The sequence below is a fragment of the Eubalaena glacialis genome, chromosome 1 (genome assembly GCF_028564815.1).
Source record: "Eubalaena glacialis isolate mEubGla1 chromosome 1, mEubGla1.1.hap2.+ XY, whole genome shotgun sequence".
NCBI lineage: Eukaryota > Metazoa > Chordata > Mammalia > Artiodactyla > Balaenidae > Eubalaena > Eubalaena glacialis.
In genome coordinates, this window is record NC_083716.1 from 105,553,670 (window position 1) to 105,575,724 (window position 22,055).

General features: G+C 42.9%; 1 protein-coding gene across 5 annotated transcripts in view; it reads left to right on the top strand.

Moving 5' to 3' along the window:
* Positions 1-6,566: 6,566 nt before the first annotated feature.
* Positions 6,567-22,055, top strand: part of PTPN4 (protein tyrosine phosphatase non-receptor type 4) — a 205,013-nt gene continuing 189,524 nt past the window's right edge. For 4 of the 5 annotated variants that reach the window (XM_061182965.1, XM_061182968.1, XM_061182967.1 and 1 more), the window contains exon 1: positions 6,567-6,638. In XM_061182965.1, coding sequence (XP_061038948.1) covers positions 6,578-6,638 — 61 coding nt within the window. In that variant the 5' untranslated portion in view covers positions 6,567-6,577. Of the gene's footprint in view, positions 6,639-15,296; positions 15,609-22,055 lie in introns of those variants that run through there. The other variant, XM_061182970.1, reaches the window with a different exon arrangement.

The window sequence follows — 22,055 nt, forward strand, 5'->3', positions numbered from 1 at the left end:
AGAAGCTGGGCACCATCACATACACGCCAGGCACCCCACACGCGCTGTCTCAGTCCTCACCACGGGCTCATTTAGCAGCTGGTCTCACCCCAGGACACCAGTGCGGACACCAAGGCTCATACAAGTCAGGTAATAATGCTCAAGGTCAGTGTCAGTCTAACAAGCTATTAAAAGTCTGCTTAGGGGCTTCCCTGGTGGCGCAGTGGTTGAGAATCTGCCTGCCAGTGCAGGGGACGCGGGTTCGAGCCCTGGTCTGGGAGGATCCCACATGTTGTGGAGCAACTGGGCCCGTGAGCCACAACTACTGAGCCTGCGCGTCTGGAGCCTGTGCTCCGCAACAAGAGAGGCTGCGACGGTGAGAGGCCCACGCACCGCGATGAAGGGTGGCCCCCGCTTGCCGCAACTAGAGAAAGCCCTCGCATAGAAACGAAGAACCAACACAGCCAAAAAAAAAAATAATAATAATAATAAATAAATAAAAATTTTTTTAAAAGTCTGCTTAGGATACTGCAAAGCAGGAATGTAACAATAGAATGTCATTCTTTATGGCTGAGTAGTATTCCATTGTGTGTGTGTGTGTATTATATGTTATATATATATATATATATACACACCACGTCTTCATTTTTGTTGTTGTTGGTTAAATTAATTTCAGTTTATTTCTTGTACATCTCAGTCAAATAATTACCCTCACTTAAATAGTATTAAGATGCCACTTTTGTTAAGAAAAAATTTTTTTAATTTTATGTTTTTAATTGAAGTATGGTTGATTTACAATGTTATCTTAGTTTCAGGTGTACAGCAAAGTGGTTCAGTTATACATATATATGTATTCTTTTTCAGATTCTTTTCCCTTATGCATTATTACAAAATATTGAGTATATTTCCCTGTGCTGTACAGTAGGTCCTTGTTGGTTATCCATTTTATATATAGTAGTGTGTTTATATTAATCCCGAACTCCTAATTTATTCCTCTCAACCCCTTTCCCCTTTGGTAATCATAAGTTTGTTATGTCTGTGGGTCTATTTCTGTTTTGTTTGTATATAAGTTCATTTGTATCATTTTTTAAAATTCCACATATAAGCAATATCATATGATATTTGTCTTTGTCTGACCTACTTCACTTAGTATGATCATCTCTAGGTCCATCCACGTTGATGCAAATGGCATTATTTCATTCTTTTTTATGGCTGAGTAATATTCCATCGTGTATATATACCACATCTTTTTTATCCATTCATCTGTCACTTAGGTTGCTTCCATGTCTTGGTTATTGTAAATAGTGCTGCTATGAACATTGGGGTGCATGTGTCTTTTAGAATTAGTGTTTTCATTTTCTTCAGATAAATACACAGCAGTGGAATTTCTGGATCATATGGTAGTTCTATTTTTAGTTTTTTGAGGAACCTCCATACTGTTAAAAACTTGCTTTTTGAAATAATTTTCAATTTGAATTTTCTAAAGATGCATCAAAGGAATCATTGTTGGAAAAAAATCACAACCTTGTTGGACTTCCTTACAATTATTTTTAAGTCCTAAACAGAATGGAAGGAGAAGGATGGAAAAATGGCTTTCTCCTCATTTTCCTCTCTTTTTAGGGGGTGAGGGAAGAGGAGGAAACCTTTTCCAGATGCCCTCAGCAAATTTCCCCCAGCATCTCACAGGTAGAACTGGGTCTCACACACACACACACACACAGCAGACCAGTTACTGGAGAAGGGAAACAACATAACATTAAATGTCTTAGAACAATCACGACTTATACTATGGGGCTGGGCAAACTGTCACACCATAAAATTGGGTTCCGTCAGCAAGAAGAAGGGGACAAAAGTTGTTGAGTAGGCAGTCGAGGGAACCCTCACAACCCTACAGGCTGCTCCAGAATCACTGGGGAGCTGGTGAAGCACGACTGTTCATTTACCAAAAGGTTACCTTGGGTTAACGTTTATTAACTGTGACTTTTAAAAAGAGAATACTCATTGACTCTCATGGAAACTCGAGCCCCATTACACAGCAGTGTTGGCACAATGTTCTAAGCAAAGTTTCCCCTCAGTCCTGTCCCCTCCCTTTAATCCTCTCACTTCCCTTAACCAACGAAGCTCCCTGTAAGCTGTCTTCACTCTGTCTCTTTTCCCACTCCCTATTCAACTCACTGTCGTCTGCCTTCCACTCCCACCTCTTCCTTGAAACTGTCTAGCAAAGGTCATGAATGAATATTAGACTCCCAATCTCGGGCATCCCTTTCCACCCACAGCTTCCTCAGCTCCGGAGCACATTGCACTGTCAACCTCTGTGGTGGTCAGGACAGGCTCTCTCCCTTGAAGCCTGTGGCCCTCCTCTCTCCCCACCCCGACTGGTCCACCACAGGGGCCTATTCCCAAACACTGGTGCTCACTCCCCAGGATTCTTTCCCTTCCTTCTTCTCCCTCCAGACACTGTCCTTATGACCTGTGCTACCATCTCAAACCTCTAACTCCAGTGCAGGCTGGAGACCTCGGCTGTGAATCTGTATATTTCATTGACTTCCGGATGGTTCTACCTAGAACCTCACAGGTACCTCCAGTTCAGCTTCCTCTAGATCGGATTCATCGTTATCACTTTCAAATCCGCCGCCCTTTATCTTGTGCTCCTGACCCTGGTGACTGACACTGCACCCCGTCCAGCCCCCTGGGCAAGCCAGAAACCTGGGTCTCACCTGGGTCACGTAATAAATGATTGAGTCTTCTGCTTAATATCTCAAGCACCTCTGTTCTCTTTTATATCCACGATTTCCACCCTGGCTCAAGCACTTATCGTAAACCTCTGGGATATGACAAGGGTCTGAAGCTGATCCCCCTCCCCACCCCAATTCTGTGTTCCCCTATCATCATAGTGGTCTTTATAGAACATTCAGGTGGTCACACCTCCTTCTATGGCTCTTCTCTGCTGTCAACACCAAGGTTATGGCGCACAGATGCGAAGGCGGTCCACCTCTCCATCCTAATTCCTGTTCTTTCCTCTTGGCTTAGGCTCTCTCCATGCTGGCTGCTGACAGCACATTGCTGTACATTTGACAATGTGAGTGGCTTACATTTATGTATAACACTTTTCGATTTTTATAGCTCCATGGTGGGAGGTCAATATTAAATGCGATTGGGCTTGCTGAAACCTCCAACTTCGAATTTCCTTATCTGCAAAATGGGTATATATGTCTTGCTCAGAGGGGAGATGGGAGGTGTAATTTAATAGGCATGGCACATGGTAAGTGTCCAATCAGTGCTAACAGGGCTAGGTGCTTCGTGTTTGCTAGTTCTCTTCATCTTCATAATAATCCTTTGAGGTAAGTACATATATTATTATTCCCATTTTGTGGGTGCAGAAGCAAGCACAGAGAGTTGGAGTAGTGTATTAGTTGGCTAGGGCTGCCATAACAAAGTACTGCAGACTCGGTGGCTTAAACAACAAAAATTTATTTCCCCACAACTCTGGAGGCTGGAAGTGCAAGATCGAAGTGTGGGCAGTTTGTTTTCTTCTGAGGTCTCCCTCCTTGGTTTGCAGACGGCCACCTCCTGCAGTGTATTGACCTGGTCCTCTCTCTGTGCGTGTCTGTGTCTCAATTTCTTCTTTTTAAGAGAACACCAGTCACACTGGATGAGGGCCCACCTTAAGGATCTCATTTTAACTTACTTCTTTAAAGACCCCCATCTCCAAACACAGTCCCATTCTGAGGTATTGTGGATTAGGATTTCAACATACGAATTTTGGGGAGGACGTAATTCAGCCCAGAACAAGTACCTTACCTAATAGCACACAGATGGTGTCGGGGAAGGGACACCAGACACCGTACCCTACATACTTAAAGCAAATGGATTAATTTGAATGGTCTCCAGTCATAAAGAGGTAGGGTTGCTTTAACTATATGCACCACCAGAGTTTCTAATAAACATGTTACAAATTATTTTGGGGGGACACAAAAAATCTAAGAAGTAATTTCTAGAATGTTAGTATAAAGTCAATAACATGTCCTCAACCATAACAAAAAAACCCCACTTCTTAATCATTTAAAAGCTCTTTTTCTCCACTGAATTGATCCAGTAACTAATTGGTTTGATGTCATTGATACCAAAATAATTCAGACCAAAGTTAAATCTCTCATCCTGTGAATGAAGGATTTTGAAAACTGCCTCAAAGCGACTTTGATATTTTTTGGTCTTCTCAAAACTGCCATTTTACCTTGCCTTCATTTCGTAGGAGCTTTAAAACAGGGGGACCTGTGGCTGCCCATTTGCATAAACTTGGATTTTATCTGGAGCAAGATGCTCCACACTCACAGTTGGATTTTAGCCAAACTTTCAACAATCCGAGGGCGACTTTAAAGACATATCCCAGGAACTGGAGTGTGTGCCTTATGTCAACACACACAGGTCTCCCATACTTGGTCTCAGCTCCATGAATACTTAGAGACTTTACCCCGTTTAAAGAGAGGGAGAATGAATGTACAGGCTTTAGATCAACCCTTTCTCCACTGGTCGGCAAAGTCTTTGGGGGCGGGGGCTGTGTTGTATTCATCTCTGCAAACCCAGATCCTGGTGTGGCGCCGGCACACAGAAGGCACTGAAGTAAGTCTAGTGCTCAGTCCCGCTGGTGGGGTTAGAGGTCCTAGGATCCCTCCTGCTTCAACCAGGATTGGTTCAGAATAAGGGTTGGGGTGGCAGAGTACCTTCAAGGGACAGATCACAGCATCCTCTCATAAAGGAACTTGGGTGGTAGAGATGAACTTAGAGGGGGGTTGACGGTATTTGAGAAACAGTCAAGTTGTTGGAAAAACATATAGCCTCCCCGAATGACTAAGTTGGAGGACTGTACTAATTTAAATGTGTAGATTCTGATATATGCTTGTAAAAAAAGGAGATACACCTTACAGTTATCACCCTTTATAATGACACCGGCTCCCTCTTCTCTATAAGCTAAATGAAGATACAATTGCAAATCTCTCTTGTTTGGGTTATTTTTCTCCTACTCTTTTCCCATAACGACCAGATCTGTGATCCTGGAAAATCCTTCCTTCCCTTCCTCATCCCCTAGGCATACAAAACATCCATATATGGAAAGATTCTGATACGTATGATCATTCCAAGTGTTGTATGCCCAAAACAGAAACAAGGCACGTGGGACTTCCCTGGTGGTCCAGTGGTTAAGACTTTGCCTTCCAATGCAGGGGCTGGTCAGGGAGCTAAGATCCCACATGCTTTGTGGCCAAAAAAACAAAGCACAAAACAGAACCAATATTGTAACAAATTCAATAAAGACTTTAAAAATGGTCCACTTCAAGAAAAAAAAAAAAAGATAAAGAAAGAAACAAGGCACAGCCTTGGAAAAATTCTCAATTTACTACTGTGATTAAATCGGGGTGTCTTAAAGCAATAAAAAAAAAAAAAAGGGCTTAGTACAAAGACCCAATTGTAGAAGCAAGTGGTCACTTAATCTATGTATTGAGCCTGCCTGCTGGACAGAGGTACAGCTAGAAGTGACAGCTGTCAGTGACAGAAGTACGGCTGTCAGTCTGCCGGTGTTTATTTATTCACCACTGTCCAAGAGAGAGACGACTGTGGGGAGTGGGCGTGAGCGCTGCCTCACTGCACTGGATGCTCCATCACGGGGCAGGGAGGGCATCACCCTCTGTTTCCTAAAGAATCGTCTCATGCCTGAGGACCTTCATCCTGGAAGGAGGGTATCCTTATAGCCAACACCAGTGTCTGGTCCCCGGAAAGGAACATTTGCTTTAAAAAGAGAGTGGAGTGACCTTTGCTTTATAACCAGTTTCCAAAAGAATTTTAGCACATGGACAGTGCCAAGTGCCTGGTCACGTGGGTGCTCTGATCAGAGCAGTTTGGCTCCGGGGAGCTGAGGACTGGCCCTCGGCCCTGGTGCCCTCACGGGGCTCTGCCTGAGGGGTCCGCAGGCCTCCTGCTCAGGTGCACAAGAGCAACCTGCATCCTGTTACTACTGCTGCTGGTGGGTTTTGCATCCTGTCTTCCCCTCGCCCCCACCTCCATCTAGAGCGGCAGTCCCCAACCTTTCCGGCACCAGGGACCGGTTTCGTGGAAGACAGTTTTTCCACGGTGAGGGGGGCACGGGTGGTTCAGGCGGTGATGCGAGCCATGGGGAGCGATGGGGAGCAGCAAGTGAAGCTTCGCCCGCCCACCTGCCCGCCACTCACCTCCTGCTGTGCCGCCCGGCTGCTAACAGGCTGCCCACCGGTACCGGTCCGAGGCCTGGGGGGCTGGGGAACCCTGATCTAGAGCATAACCAAGTGCCGCCCTGCAGGTGGTTTGTCACCAGCTCACAACAAGTACATACATTCAGATTAAGCTGTCAGAACCTTTTAGAGAAATTTAACCAAGAAATTAATTTCTGTTGAATCTAATGAACAACTGGGGCTTGGATTTTATTATATGTCTTTGCCTTCTCATATAATTTTCTAGGAATTTCCTTTTATTTGTATTTTACAGAAATGTGTGTCCCGAAGACTGGCCCTTCACCACAGGCAGTTTGAGAAGCACTGATCTCGGAGACAGGCAGTCCCGTTTTACACTGATGGTCCATTACATCTGGTGCCTGTCCAAATGGGAGCTGTGGGTCTCAGCCCTGCTGCCCGGTAGGATCCCCTTGGGAGCTGAAAAACAATCTATATCCGTATCTATAAGAGAAGCCTGGGATCCACCCCGATCAACTAAGTAACCATGGAGGTGGGGTAAGGGTGGGCAAAGTCTTCTATTTATTAAAAACGCCCTTGGTGTTTCTAATGTGCGGCCGGGGATGAGAATCCTGAATGTGGGCGATAGCCGATCTACGAGCACGGGTTGAATGAATGATTAAACATGTCAGCCAGCCACCAGCAGGTGTTTATTACACACCTGAACCACACCCGAAAGTGCTGTCCCAGGTGCTGAGTAACAGGCTACAAAGGCATGAGGTTTAATCAAGATGTTCTAATGTGATGAGAAAGCCCCTTCGGACAAAGCCAACACATAAAAATAAGAGCACAGACCACTAAACCCACAGGATTCATCTACAAATAAAGGAACACTTATACACTGTGCAGGAATGGAGCCCTTTTTTTCTCTTCCCCTTAAAGCAAACAGCTTATCCCATAATACTCCACCTAATGGGGGATTCCTGAGGCTGGTGCCGCCCATTTGGTCCAAGAAGCCACTAGATGTCACTCAAGGTCCCCCAGGCTTCACTCTGCCCAGCCTTCAATTCTGCATCTGATCAAGTTCCTCTCCAGACCTGTCCCCGCAGCCCTCAGCTCCCAGAGGAGTCATGCAAAGGTAAGGACAAAACGTGCTTGTCCTCTGGCCTCCTCCTACTGCTTTCCCTGGCACCCCAGGCCCACCTCATTCATCCATTTACTCGGGAAGAATAGCCGAGGGCTGATTATATATCAGACATTAGGTCAGGCTGTGATGAAATAATGGTGAGTGACACAGCCATGGTGCCGCCTTCATGAGGATTAATCTATGAAAGCACTTCTCATACAGATTTGTATTGTTTGTGTGCTTATTCATTCTCCCTCAGCTAGAGGCTCTCAAACTTTTTTGGCCACCACATCCAAAGTAAGAAAGACATTTCACGTTTCTTGTCGAAGTTCACATACATACAAATGCACAACCGTATACCTAAAGTTCCACAGTCCCGTGTTTACTTTCGCTTTGTGTGGTGCATTCTGATGTTTTCTGGTCTATACTAGTTCATTTCTCTTTTCAAAATACTAGTTGTGATCCGTCAAATTGATTTCACAACTCTCTGATGAGTCACAACCTAAGAATGAAAAATTCTTGCCTTGAGGGCAAGGGCCACCTGTTACCTGCATTCCCAGTGCCTCGCAAATAGTATGTGAGCAACGCATGTGTTTTTAAATAAATGAAAATTATGAGAACTAATTTGCATTAATATTTAAAATAAAAAGATTTAGATACAGGTTAACCGGCTTATAATATGGATGATCAGTGTCCTATGAATGCACTTATATAGATTATATTCACCTACATTTACAAATAATTTTTTTCAGATAATATATAGATCCCACACTAGGCACACCATATGTGCTATTGATGTAATTTAATATTTTAGTCACAATCTGGGACTCATATATTTTATTATTTTTTTCTTTTTAAAAAATCTATTCTATTGAAGTATAGTTGATTTACAATGTGTTAATTTCTACTGTACAGCAAAGTGGTTCAGCTGTACATATATATATATATATATATATATATTCTTTTACATTTTCTTTTCCGTATGGTTTATTACAGGACATTGAATATAGTTCCCTGTGCTCTACAGTAGGACCTTGCTGTTTATCCATCCTGTATATAATAGCTTGCATCTGCTAATCCCAAATTCCCAATCCATCCCTCCCCCACACCCCCTCCCTCTTCCCAAGCACAAGTTTGTTCTCTACGTCTGTGAGTCTGTTTCTGTTTCATAGATAAGTTTATTTGTGTCATACTTTAGATTCCACATGTAAGTGATATCATATAACATTTGTCTTTCTCTTTCTGACTTACTTCATTTAGCATGATCATCTCTAGGTCCATCCATGTTGCTGCAAATGGCATTATTTCATTCTCTTTTATGGCTGAGTAGTATTCCATTGTACATATATACCATATCTTCTTTGTCCATTCATCTGTCGACGGACACTTTGGTTGCTTCCACGTCTTGGGTATTATAAATAGTGCTGCTATGAACATAGGGGTGCATGTATATTTTTGAATTATAGTTTTGTCTGGATATATGCCCAGGAGTGGGATTGCTGGGTCATATGGTAGTTTTATTTTTAATTTTTTAAGGAACCTCCATACTGTTCTCCATAGTGGCTGCACCAATTTACATTCCCACCAACAGCGTAGGAGGGTTCCCTTTTCTTCTCACCCTCTCTAGCATATATTATTTGTAGACTTTTTCATGATGGTTATTCTGACTGGTGTGAGGGGATATCTCATTGTAGTTTTGACTTGCATTTCTCTAATAATTAACGATGTTGAGCATCTTTTCATGTGCCCCTTGGCCATCTCTATGTCTTCTTTGGAGACATATCTATTTAGGTCTTCTGTGGGGCTCATATATTTTAAATACATATGACTAAAAATATGTTCATCTTGGAAAAAGAAGTCATGAGAAGAAATTCACTCTTTCAGATATTACAACTTATTTGAGACTCTAATAGCTAAAAAGTTTGGTGTTAGAGACTGTGACTCACAGAGTAATGGTTTCCAAAGATGCTCACACCTCATGCACAGGGTGATTGTGTGAATACGTAGCTGGCATGGCAAAAGAGACTTTGCTGATGTGATTGTAAATTAAGATTTACAATCTCAAGATTGTAAATCTTCAGATGGGGAGATTGTCCTGTGTTATGTGAGTGGACCCAGTGTAATCACAGGGCCCCTATAAGAGGGACGCAAGAGGGCTTTGGAAGACAGAGACGGTAACGAGACAGAGAGATGTGAACCTGCTAGGCTGCCGTGTCTGAAGACAGAGGAAGGGGCCATGAAGCCTCTAGCAGCCGGAGAGACGAGGAAAGAGACTCTCCCTGGGCCCTTCGGAGGCGCACAGCCTGTCAACCCAGTTTGGATATTTCTTATGTCCAGAACCGTAATATAATACGTTTGTGTTCTTTTAAGCCACTAAAGTTGCGGTGATTTGTTACAGCAGCAAGAGGAAACTAATACAGACTAGATAGCTCTGTGGAGTAAACTAAAAAATTTCCAATTCAAAATTTAGAATTTAGTATTTGAAAAAAGAAATTTACCAAACAGTTGTTTGTGTGTGTGTGTGTGTGTGTGTGTGTGTGTAATGGATTGTTCAATAAGGTGATACTGAGACAACTGGAAAACCATTAAAAAAAATTACGCAGGATCCCTATTTCCTTACATCAGCATTATTTCCAGATGGGTCATAGATTTAAGTATTTAAAACAAAAAACTAAAAGTACTAGAAGAAAATATGGGGTTTTTTTCTTGTGTCATTGTTGTTTATTTTGGTTTGAGGAAAATGCAAAACCTAGAAATGATAAAGAAGAGATGAATAATAGTAACTCACACATAGTTGGTGCGTGCAATTGGTAATGAAGTTGGCAACATTTATCAAAATTAAACATGCCCGTACACTTCAAGCCAGCTATTGTATTTCAAGAAATTTGTCTTAAACAAATGTTTTTCTTATGTGCAAAGCTTTGTCATGAAAATGTTCTTTACGGAGTTGTATATCATAGCAAAGAACCAGAAATGGCCTAAATGCCCATTTATTAGAGAAGATTAAATACAGTGTGATACAACCCTTAGAGAGAATGACATATATCCATATATGTCATTAATGACATTTGTAAGTAAAATATAGTATGTATGGGAAAAAGACATTGATTGTAGTTAGGGAAAAAAGATACTAAGCTTACAGATGCAGAGAAAGTTCCGGAAGTATACATAAGAAGCTGTTAATAGTGCTTACCTTTGGAGAGTGGAACTGGGAATAGGAGGAAGTCTTTGATTTTAAAAATTTACATTTTTCTGTATAGTTCTTGATACCAGGGATTGCTAGTTTGGGTCTTCTGCTATAGACAGGAAGGAAGGGAGGAAAGAAGAAAGAAAGAGAGAGGGAGGGAGGGAGAGGGAGGGGGGAGGAAGGAAGGAAAAGGGAAAGACTGAGAAAGAAAGAAAGCAGGAAAGAAAAGAAGGAAAGAGAAGAAGAAAGGAAGAGAGAAAAAGAATTGCTGGCAAGAGAAGAGGGAGAGGGTCCTATTGACAGAGTGACTAATCTGGGCCACCTGCCTCAGAGATACATGTAATTTTTAAAAATAAATACCTATTTTCAAAAGTACATTTAAGGGAGCTCTGTGATTAAAGGAAGCCCAAGCCATAGAATTCTGAACTTCTTGGGAAAATGCGTGACACTTCTTCAAAGGTTTAAGTCTAAATTTGTTTGTCTTGTTTTGCTTTGCTTCAAGTTATGCCTGAAGACTCCAGACAGGAGAAAAGATGAAATTCCCCTTCATTGTCCAGCTAAGGCAGACAGATATCCAGTTAAGGTCACATGTCAGAAAGCAGGTGTCTGAAAGCCAGTGTACCTTGTATGTCCCACCTCACCAGCTTAGGCAACAAAACTGAGTCACTTTAAGTCTTTTTTTTTTTTTTAAATTTATTTATTTGGTTGCACCGGGTCTTAGTTGCAGCAGGCGGGCTCCTTAGTTGTGGCACGCAGGCTCCTTAGTTGTGGCATGCAAACTCTTAGTTGCGGCATGCATATGGGATCTAGTTCCCTGACCAGGGATTGAACCCAGGCTCCCTGCGGTGGGAGCGTCGAGTCCCAACCACTGCACCACCAGGAAAGTCCCTTAAGTCATGTGTTTTTAAGTTAAATTCATACCACTCTGAGTTCTACCAAGCAAGCTGAGTCCAGCTTTCCTGTGGGGTTCTCTTCCTTGGAGATCCCCAGTGACCCAAGGGCTTATCATTCTTCCAAAGGGGTCCTCCCAAGTTGCTGATGTGGAGGTGGGGGTGGGGGGAGCACAGTGGCTGGTCAGTTGGCCACAAGACCTGGTTGAAGCTCCCTCTCTGCTGCCTTGTGGCTGCCAGAGGTCACCGCCACAGCCCAGACAGCCTGGCTTGGCTGCACAAGCTAGAACGAATGCCTTTTCCCTTCTGGCTATAGCTACCCGGGGTTGGGCGTCAATCACACAGTGCAAGGCCAGTCCTCTCTGCCAACACCCTCCAAGTGTGGACACAACCCTTGCTCTTAAATCTCCCAAAGCACAGCCAAGGGCAGGCACAGACAAAGGGAAAAAAATCAGTCAACAGCAGTATCTGTCAATATCTAGTAATGTTTGAGGCCACTTTGAGCTGAAAAAAAAATCTTGCTAACTCTCAATTTAAATTCTTTAGATTATGTTTCTTCATTTTGTGTAAATACAAGATTAGGTATAAAGTCCTCATTCTCATAGCCCTTCTACATCTATAAAACGACAACAATTTTGCACATTAAATTAACAAAATTAAAATTTCAAATAATGTTAGGTATGTAATGTAGATGAAATTTTACTGAAATTAAATTGTTCTTTGTGATGAGACTATGAAACTCACTGCTATGGTATGGTCTTTTTTAAAATTTTTATTTTTATATTGAAGTATAGTTGATTTATACTGTTGTATTAGTTTCAGGCATACAGCAAAATGATTTAGTTATACATATTCATATATCTATTCTTTTTCAGATTCTTTTCCCGTAGAGGTTATTACAGAGTATTGAGTATAGTGCCTTACGCTATAGTGCCTACTTGGGCCTTATAGTAGGTCCTTGTTGTTTATCTATTTTATATATAGTAGTGTGTATATGTTAATCCCACCTCCTAATTTATCCCTCCACCCCACTGGTACGGGCTTTTTTAGGCGAGCTTATAATTGACTTAATTATCGAATATTCTGTATTTGAATTTCTGTGAAACTTTTGCACAGTGTGCCATGAGGACGCTTGACCTTCGTGTAGCTGGAAGGTTGTCATCTCTACAAGGAGTATTCTATTTTTTTTTCTCATTAGCCCAAGAAGGTTAAAATTATAGTTCTTGGTGCCAAATACAAAATCAAGTGGCAGTGTTTGGTGACAAGGTGGTCATCAAAATGATCCAGAATAGGCATCTATTAATTTTTTAAAGGTTATAATTTAAATAAAAGCAAAAATTTACACATTTTCAGAGAGAATTTGCAGAACGTATGATTCCATTTATATGAAATGTCCAAAGTAGGCGAGTCCCTAGAGACAGAAAGTAGATTAGTGGTTACCAGTGGCTGGGGGAGGAGGGACTGGGGAGCGACTGCTAATGCGTATGGGGTTTCATTTTGGGGTGATGAAAGTGTTCTGCCATTAGGTAGTAGTGATGGCTGCACAACTTTGCAAATATACTAAAAAGCACTATAGTATGTCAGCTATATCTCACTTTTTAAAAAGTGACTTCACAGTTTTCCTAAAGAATAGTAGACAGATAGGAGGCTTCCATCCATTTACCTAAAGGATTCATCCTGTGCCGTTTCCCAAAGCAAAGGGTATCCCCCTCCTGTCCCTCCAAGGTTGAGACTCCAGCTATATTTATATTATAAGTGAGATTTCTATTTGTATGAAAGGTCACCGTGGTTTACGGATGAGGGTAGGAAGAAGGGGCTGAGGGAGAAGGTCTGGAGATAGGAAGGTTAGTTGGGGGACTAGTTACAAGGCTCTACAGGGCATCAACAAAGACAGATTCAGACCAGATGTGAATCGCTTAGAGACACAGCAGTTTACCAGGTTTGAAGCTGAGTAAGAGCCTGCTCTGTCTCAAGTACCTTCTCGAAATCCCACCAATTAAAGATTTAAGCATTTCATTCTTTCAACAAACTTTTTGGACACCAGGCAATGTCACTGTCATCAGGCATAAGAGGGACACAAAGGCGGCCAAGACAGGGTCCTCACCTCCAGTAGCTCCCCATGGATAGTGGCGATAAGACCCACACGGGAATGAGGATCCTATATTTATTTTATTTTATTCATTGTTTCTGGCTGTGTTGGGTCTTCGTTGCTGCACATGGGCTTTCTCTAGTTGCGGCGAGCGGGGGCTACTATTCTTTGTAGTGCGCGGGCTTCTCATTGCGGTGGCTTCTCTTGTTGCGGAGCTCGGGCTCTAGGCTCACAGGCTTCAGTAGTTGTGGCTCACAGGCTCTAGAGCACAGGCTCAGTAGTTGTGGCACACGGGCTTTGTTGCTCCGCGGTATGTGGGATCTTCCCGGACCAGGGCTCGAGCCCGTGTCCCCTGCATTGGCAGGCGGATTCTTAACCACTGCGCCACCAGGGAAGCCCATGATCCTATAATAAAATGTACACTGTGATAAGAAAAAGGGAGGTATAAACCTAGAAGTATCATGTCAGAGGAGGAAGAAATTCTTACTTCCGGTGGCAGTCCTCTGTGATCTGCGGTTGGCGTATGACTTGACTGTTGACAGGTGGCGATGAAGGGAAGAGCATTTCGGTAGAGGGAATAGCATGAACAAAGGCACAGAAAATGGAGAAGTAGAGGCAGGAAAGCCTGTCTGGGAAGGACGGATGAGCACGGGCCGGAACTAAGCCCTGGGAAGGAAAGTCATTCGAAGAGGTAAAGTAGAGCAATACGGACTGACAGGCTGTCTTCTTAAAATGGAAAAACTGAGCCGGGGTCCGAGGGAGAAGAGGCTCAATAGAAAATGCCGTCTTTCACACATTTGTACAAATTTGCAAGGTTTCATCTTGCAAAAACCACCCCTGATTAGTGAACAGGCCTTCTGTCGGCTTGGAGGGAAGGTGATTTTTGAAAGGACGTTTTAAGAAGGTCGGCCCTGGTGGGGTGCTGACGCTAAGAGCGAGGAAGAGCAAGAAGGCGGCAGACGACAGGAAAGGACTCTGACAAGAATGAATGCAGAAAGGAAATGTGACCGCCCCCAAATTCCCCCTGGCATCATTTCAGCTACCACCCAGCCCGCAGGCATCTGTCTCACGGCCAATACATTCGTACCATCAATAAGATTTTAGAATGCACCTGGCTAAAAACCCCGGCTGGTAACACCCAGTTCATACGCGTGGTTAGAATGAATGAATTCCATCTTTAAAAGCACACCGTTCCCGGCACACAGAGGCAACCAAACGTTTGTTTTAGAGATGAACGCTGTTTGTTCTTTGTTTCAGGGTCTATATTTAGGAGAGGAAATGATTCAAAACTGCATCCTAAACCTGTATCCTCTTTCAGCATTGAAGTGCGGACCACCTGGGGCCAGGAGGTCTGGTTTTCCTCTTTAAACTTGGGTTTTTGCCCCTCGGCGGGGTCCCTCAGGTCAGTCTGTCCAGCTGGGGGGGGCGGGGGGCGTTCGCAGTTTCAGTGACCAACCGCCGCGGGGCCACGGGGTGGAGCCACGGCGCTCCGCCCCCTCCTCCAGCCCCTCCCACCTACCCAGGTCCCGCCTCCCTCGCACCTGCGCGTCCCCCGCGCTCCGGCTTGTGCAGCCGCTTCCAGCCCGCGCCGGCGGGAGGGGGCTTGGCCTCGCCTCTCGCGAGATCGCCTCCCGTGGCCGCCGCCGCTGCTCCCGGCCGCTGACTGGCGGCGTCTGCGCAGCCGCCATGTTCGGTTGCTATGCTGTGGCCCGGGAGACGGGGTGTGCTTGAGGGAGGAGGAAACGGAGGAGGAGGAGGAGGGGAAGGAGAAGGAGGAGGGAGGGGCCGAGCGCCCGTTGCACGCTCACACACAAACGCTGCCCGGGATTGTCGCCCGCCCGCTCGCGCCGCGCTGTTCCGCTCCTCCTCCTCGCGGCCCCACATTGTTCTCTCAGGACGCCGGGGTCCCCGGGCCGCTTCCCCCGCGGCCCCGCTGCGGGGCTGGATTAGCTCGTCCCCGCAGGGAGGTGCGGGAGCGCGCGGCAGCCCCGCAGTATGAGGTGGTGCCGGCGGCTCGGGGCCGTGGCGTGGCCGCTGCGGCGCCGGCTGCTGGGCGGGCGCTGAGGGAGCCCCGGGGGCGGCGCGGCCGGGCCTCCAGGCTTTTCTTCTGCAGCCGGGAGGACGCGGCTGGGGCACGAAGGTAAGAGGCTCTGGGTCCCCGCCGGCGGCCGGCCCTGCGTGGCGCGCGAGGCTGGTACCTGCGGCCGGATCTCAGGGGAAGATGATGCTTTTTGCCCCCTCCCTTTCTTCGCGGGGCCTCTGCTCTCCGACCTCCTGCAGGTTTTGGTTGCAGTCTCTGTTGTGGGGCAGCCGGGGGAGAGGGGATGGAATGTTCCACGGCCCCTAAACTCGAGGTGTGGTTTTAGAGTCTTCTGAGTTTTCTTTTGCTGGTAGGATTCTTTTTTTTTTTTTTTTAATTGGCTCGTTTGAGCGCTTCCTGCATGGACATACCGTCCCTACCCTTGAAGTTTTAAGCCTTTTATGATTCTGCCGGTGCATACTTGTATTTAGGCATCTGCAGTTGAGCCAGGAGGAAAAGTTGAGGACGTGCGGATGCGTGTCCCCGGGTTGCCTTAAGATGAAGCGGTTTACAGTGGCACGCGTGCGTGTACGACGGTTCTGGGGAACTTAGAAAGGGAGACTTTATGCCTGCGAGGCGTTAGACAGCGAACCACGGTGGACCAGGGCGATGTGTAGGATTTTCAAGCGCCTTTTCTAGGACAACCGGTACGTCTGCAATATGCCAACTGCTTTTAGAGTCAGAGATTGGAGTAATATTAGGTTGATGTGACCGGATCTCGGGCCCAGTTGAAACAGGACAGTTTAAGCCGTGTTTATGGAGAAGAAAAAAACCAAAAAGCCAAAGTATCCGACTTGTATAGGATGGTTTGCGAAAAAAGAAGACTGTGGAACAGGAAAGCCAGAGCATTTTTTATCCGGATTTATATACTTCTCATTTTTTTAAGGGGGAAGGAGATGACCTTAAAATAAATGATTATTCAAAGCCCAAAAGGTGCTTAATGGAATAGAGCTAAATATTCTATGAGTTAAATCTTGAATTTGAGGAATTCAATCTACAGATTTTTTTAAAAAAGGCTTTTTGTAAGCAAAAGTTTGTTTTCTGTGCAGAGCTTCATTACTAACTCATAACAAAAGAGTGCAATCATTTTGTGTATCCCACCATTTTTTGTCAGAATAAATTTATGCTCCAGTTACCACAAAAGCCATTTTTATGTCTCTCTTTTTTTATGGCACACGTATCTCTGTCACCGTTTTTCATTGAAACATGTGCATGGTCCCACAATATCATGATCTTGAGTGGTTTATAAGAAGAGAAACATGGTCTTTTTTTTGTATATGGGAATATTTGTGATTTAGCTAATCTGTTTCAAACATTTGGCAAGAGATTTTGAAAACACAAGGAACCATCACTCTTTTGTAGTTTTATTAATATTAATTGAGTAGGTTAAAGTTTAAGTTAGAAAAATCACAGGTTCCTCCAAAGTAGCAATGGATGAGGTTGTGGCTTTCTTATTGCCTCTAACCTGCTTAGATTCTAGGCTGTGGGTACTGAATTGTTTAAACCTTGTGGTTTTTCTTCTTATCTTCTAATTGAATATCTTTAAAAATGTTCCTAGTAACTTTGTTACTTTAAATTTGTGACACCCAATTTCTAATTTAGGCTAGGCATAAAACCAGCATTGATTGAACACACTTGCTAAAAATACTTTCTGGGTCAGATGTACTTAGGATGCAGCCTCAGGAAAATTCATTTGAACTATTCTACTGTGACCAATGTACATTTCATTATTATAGAAGTACTTTAAAAAAATTATAGACTCTCACAATTAGATTTCATCAGTTCAGGCAAAGTACTTCATGTGGGATAGTAATAAAAACTTTTTAAATGCTTTTTTTTTTAAACTTATGTGACCCTCGTAGACTTCTTAAACTCTGATTTTTATACTTGAAATATTTTAGTTTTGTCTGCTAAACATAATCAATTTGTATTTTAGTGTGACAGTACAGTGTGCAGTGTTATCTATTTAGTATTTGTTTATGACTTATTTTGAGCTCTTTAAGGAGAGCGGTCTGTGGTCATGTTTTTGAGTAAATTATCTTTGAGGAACAAAGTAAGAATGCCAGATAATTTCAAGGAGACACTGTTATTAATTGTTATTGAGAGGACTCCCTCCTCCTCCACCCCCTCCTCCCCCCTCCTCCCCCTCCCCGCTTCCCCACCCCCCAAATTTATATGGTCAGTTTTAAACAACAAGAAAGCTTTAAAAATATGGAGAAATCTTGTTTGGTGGATGTTTAAAGACAAATGTTTTAAAGCTGTCCTTTAATTGTTAGTTATTAGGAATGTAAAATTAGTGACCTCACTACAAATGGCAAGTCTGTGTGACTTAATGTGGCTAAGCATGAATTGTTGCTCCTAAATAAAATTTAGTATTGGCAGAAATTCACTGGTTCCAAACTGAGTTGAATTTTGTTTTTCTGGGTAATAACATGCATGTTATGAAGTAGTTTATGCTGTAGTCTAGATTTGTCAAATTAGTTTACTGCGTTAAGCTGTGAAGCCTTGAAGATTGGTTTAGCGTTCTGGAAATCCTTTTTATTGTTTGCCAGAAAACTACTGTAGGAGGAAGGTGTTATTTCTTCATTTAATATTCAGTTAGTAGCCCAGATGGTGAGAAGGAATATAGTGAAGTATTGTAGGATCTTCTCTACTGGTGTGGAAGTATGGTACCTAGGAGCAGTGTAATTTATTTCTTTTCCTTTGCATGATCAGTCAGTACAGTCATATTTAAAATAGGATGGGAAACGAGAGGGGAAAATTATTACATTCTCCTCCATTTCATTAGAGGCAGTTTCCCCCACGTTCATTCTTCATTTCATTATTCCTGAGCAGAAACTCTGGAAGAGAGGTGCAAGTATTTGAAGGAATTGGTGGGAACAGAATGAAAATTAGGTACTGTGGATTACCTTGCTGGGAAGATATTAATTTGGGTGAGTTATTGTGCTTGTATGTTTTAACAAGGAGGGTTTATAGAGGAGTAGGAAGAGAAAAGGATCCAGGGGAATGTGTTTATTGTCTGTTATGTGCCAGACAATGTAAAGGGGCTTTTCATGTTATCCCACATAATCATCAAGTACACTATGTGAGGTAAGTATTATTAATCCTCTACTCCCCCTTTCCTCCCCCAAATGGGGGCCAAGGGAAATTAAATAACTTGTCTAGGATCCCACTGCTAGTAAGTAGAATTCAAGCTAGGTCTGTCTGACTCTGAAGCTTATTCGTTAGATCATGCTGTCCAGTTAAACTTTCTGCAGTGGTGGCAGTACTCTTATTTGGCACTGTCAGATGTGGTAGCCATTAACCACGTGTGCCATGGAGCACTGGATATGTGACTGTCGTGCCTGAGGACCTGAATTTTACTTTATTTTTTAAAATTTTATTTTAGTTTTTTTTTTAGGCTGCATTGGGTCTTCGTTGCTGCACGCGGGCTTTCTCTAGTTGCGTCGAGGGGGGGCTACTCTTCGTTGCGGTGCGCGGGCTTCTCATTGCGGTGGCTTCCCTTGTTGCAGAGCACGGACTCTAGGCGTGCGGGCTTCAGTAGTTGCAGCACACGGGTTCAGTAATTGCGGCACGTGGGCCCTAGAGCGCAGGCTCAGTAGTTGTGGCTCCCAGGCTCTAGAGCGCAGACTCAGTAGTTGTGGTGCACGGCTTAGTTGCTCCGCGGCATGTGGGATCTTCCCGGACCAGGGCTCGAACCCATGTCCCCTGCATTGGCAGGCGGATTCTTAATCACTGCGCCACCAAGGAAGTCCCTGGACCTGAATTTTAAATTGTATTTAATTTTAATCAGTTTAAATTGAAATAACCAGATGTTGCTAGTAGCTATAATATTGGACAGCACAACTTTAGACCTTTAGATCTTGCTGCCTAGAAAATCTTGTTTTTTTTTTTTTTTTTCTTTCTTTCTTTCCAAGCTGCGCCATGCGGCTTGTGAGATATTAGTTACCCTGCCAGGGATTGAACCCGTGCCCCCTGCAGTGGAAGGGCAGAGTCCTAACCACTGGACCACCAGGGAATTCCCGATAATTTGAGTTTTGATGTTGAATCTGCCGCTGGCTCGTATATGACATTAGGCAAGTTACTTAGTTCATGAGCCTCAACTTAATCCCTTGTGAAAATGAAGAGGAGGTTATCACTAAAAGATTATCTCCAGCATCCCTTCTTACTCTAAAGTTCTGTAATTCTTATTAAAATGTACAATAGCATTTAATATTTGCAAGCATTATATCTGAAAGGACCCCTTCTCCTTATACTCCTTATATAAAGACTTTTGTTTCTTTAGTCAGTTTCTCTTTTTGAAAAGTGTATGTATTGATATAAAGCACACATAAAGGATAATGGATTATTTTCCCCCCAATTGTTTGACGAAAACATTGTGTAACCAAAGGCAGTACTTTACCTTGGAACAAAGTTTGAATCTTTAAAGATCTTATTTTCAGCATGCCACTTACCATTTGAGAATATATTACAGTTCCCTGTTGCTTATCAATTAATTCCAAACTTGTTGGCTTGTCCTTAAAGGTTTTCTATCAACTTCATCTCACTAACCCTGCTTCTCATTTTTACTTAAAAGGAAAGCATTCTTTTTCTTCCCCCTCTGCCCTTGTGTCTTCAGTTTTAAACATTCCTGTCTCCAATCCATATGCCTCTTCTTTAAGTCTTCCAGAGAATTCAGCTTTTTTTCTGGAAGAATGCTGCTTAATCCAGTCGTAATGATCAGCTTTTGAATCCCGGTAATAAGTACCCTGGTGTTAGTATATGATTGCTTAGATGTAGTTAGTTGAGTTCGTGCTTTTTAAGTTTTTATATGTTACCTACTGTGTGTCCTTAATGAACATGTAAAAAAATTAAAAATGGGGGTTGTTTCTTTTGTATTGCCTTGCGAATTTAGTCCATTGCTCAGCAATTCTGCTTTTAAAAAGTTGCTAATAAAAAAATTATAAATACTGTAACAACATTCACCCTTAATCACTACTCTAAAAGATATTTTTGTTTCCTTCTAGGCCATTGTCCTATTGTATTTTTTTAAAAAGTTGTATGGTGGAGATAACAATTTTGAGTTTAATATGTTGGAAACATTGTATTGTAGAGGAAGAGCAATGTAGGGAAAAGGTGACAGACTTGGGGTTGGAATCTGGTCGCAAAAACCTTGGACGAACTATTTAACCTCTGTGTTTACTTTCTTGTCTATGAAATTAGGATAATAATACTTGCCCTTGAATTGTTGTGAGGATTAGGATAATATATATAAAGCATCCATCATTATTCTTTTTCATTTTTAAAAAAAATATTATTTGTTTTGCCTGTGCCCTATCTTAGTTGCAGCACACAGGATCTTTGTTGCGGCATGCAGGCTTCTTAGCTGTGGCATGCAGACTTCTTAGTTGCGACATGTGGGATCTAGTTCCCTGGCCAGGGATCGAACCCGGGCCCCCTGCGTTGGGAGCGCAGAGTCTTAACCACTGGACCACTAGGGAAGTCCCCCAGCATTATTCTTTAAATAGAAGAGATGATCAAAAAATGGTAACTGGTATTATTTTCCCATCATCATGAATATAATTTAAACAATTGCTTAGATATTCAGGTGATTTATCAATCAGGTGAGTTAGTCATTTACCTCTTGTTAAATATTTCGGTTGTTCCTAAAGTTTCCACTGTTATAATCTGCAGTGAATACCTTTGTGCTTATAGCTTGTTTGTAGGTTTGTTTCCTCAGTCTAAAACTCTAGGACTAGGAAAATGGTTTGAATATTTCTGTGCCAGGTCTCTCACAGAACAATGGGTATTCTTGTTTAGGAAAAAATGCTAATTTTATTATAAAATTATACTTCATTGTTTTAGTTAATGTATTTTGAAAATTTTGGTTTACTGGGGAATGATATAGTGAACATTCATTTGTGTGTTAATTAAACAGACATTTGAATATCTGTTATAGGGATCACTGGTATACCGGTAAATAAGACATGATTCTTGTCCTTGAGCTCAAATTCTAGGGTGGTAACATATGTCAACAAACAATTACAATTCAGAATGACAACTGTAATAAGCTCTGGGGAAAGGAGAAGTGGCATTTGAGTGACGTCTTGAAGGATGAGTTGGAATTGATCTCTGGGTACAGAGAACAGCAATTGCAAAAAGACAAGTATGAAAGGATTCATAGTGTGTTTAGAGAAATGGTCTGTCTATGAGATGCATGTTGGTGTCTGATTTTGTGTGTGAATCCGTGTGCTTGTATATGTGTGTTGACTGTGGTGGGAAATAAAACCTTGTGAGGGTCTTTGTTTGGGCTGTGAGCGCAGTCGTATTAAGACCTTTAGAATAGAGCTTCCCGACTGGGGTGCCCTGAATGGCTTACCATTGTGCCAGAGAATAAGATACCTGTCAATGTATGTGACCAGAGCATATTGGACCCCCCCAGGGTGGTTTCTTTTGACTTAGAATAATCTCTTTGACTTGTCCTAGTGTGCTAAAAATTATTATTTTCTTTGGTGCCGAATTGAGAAA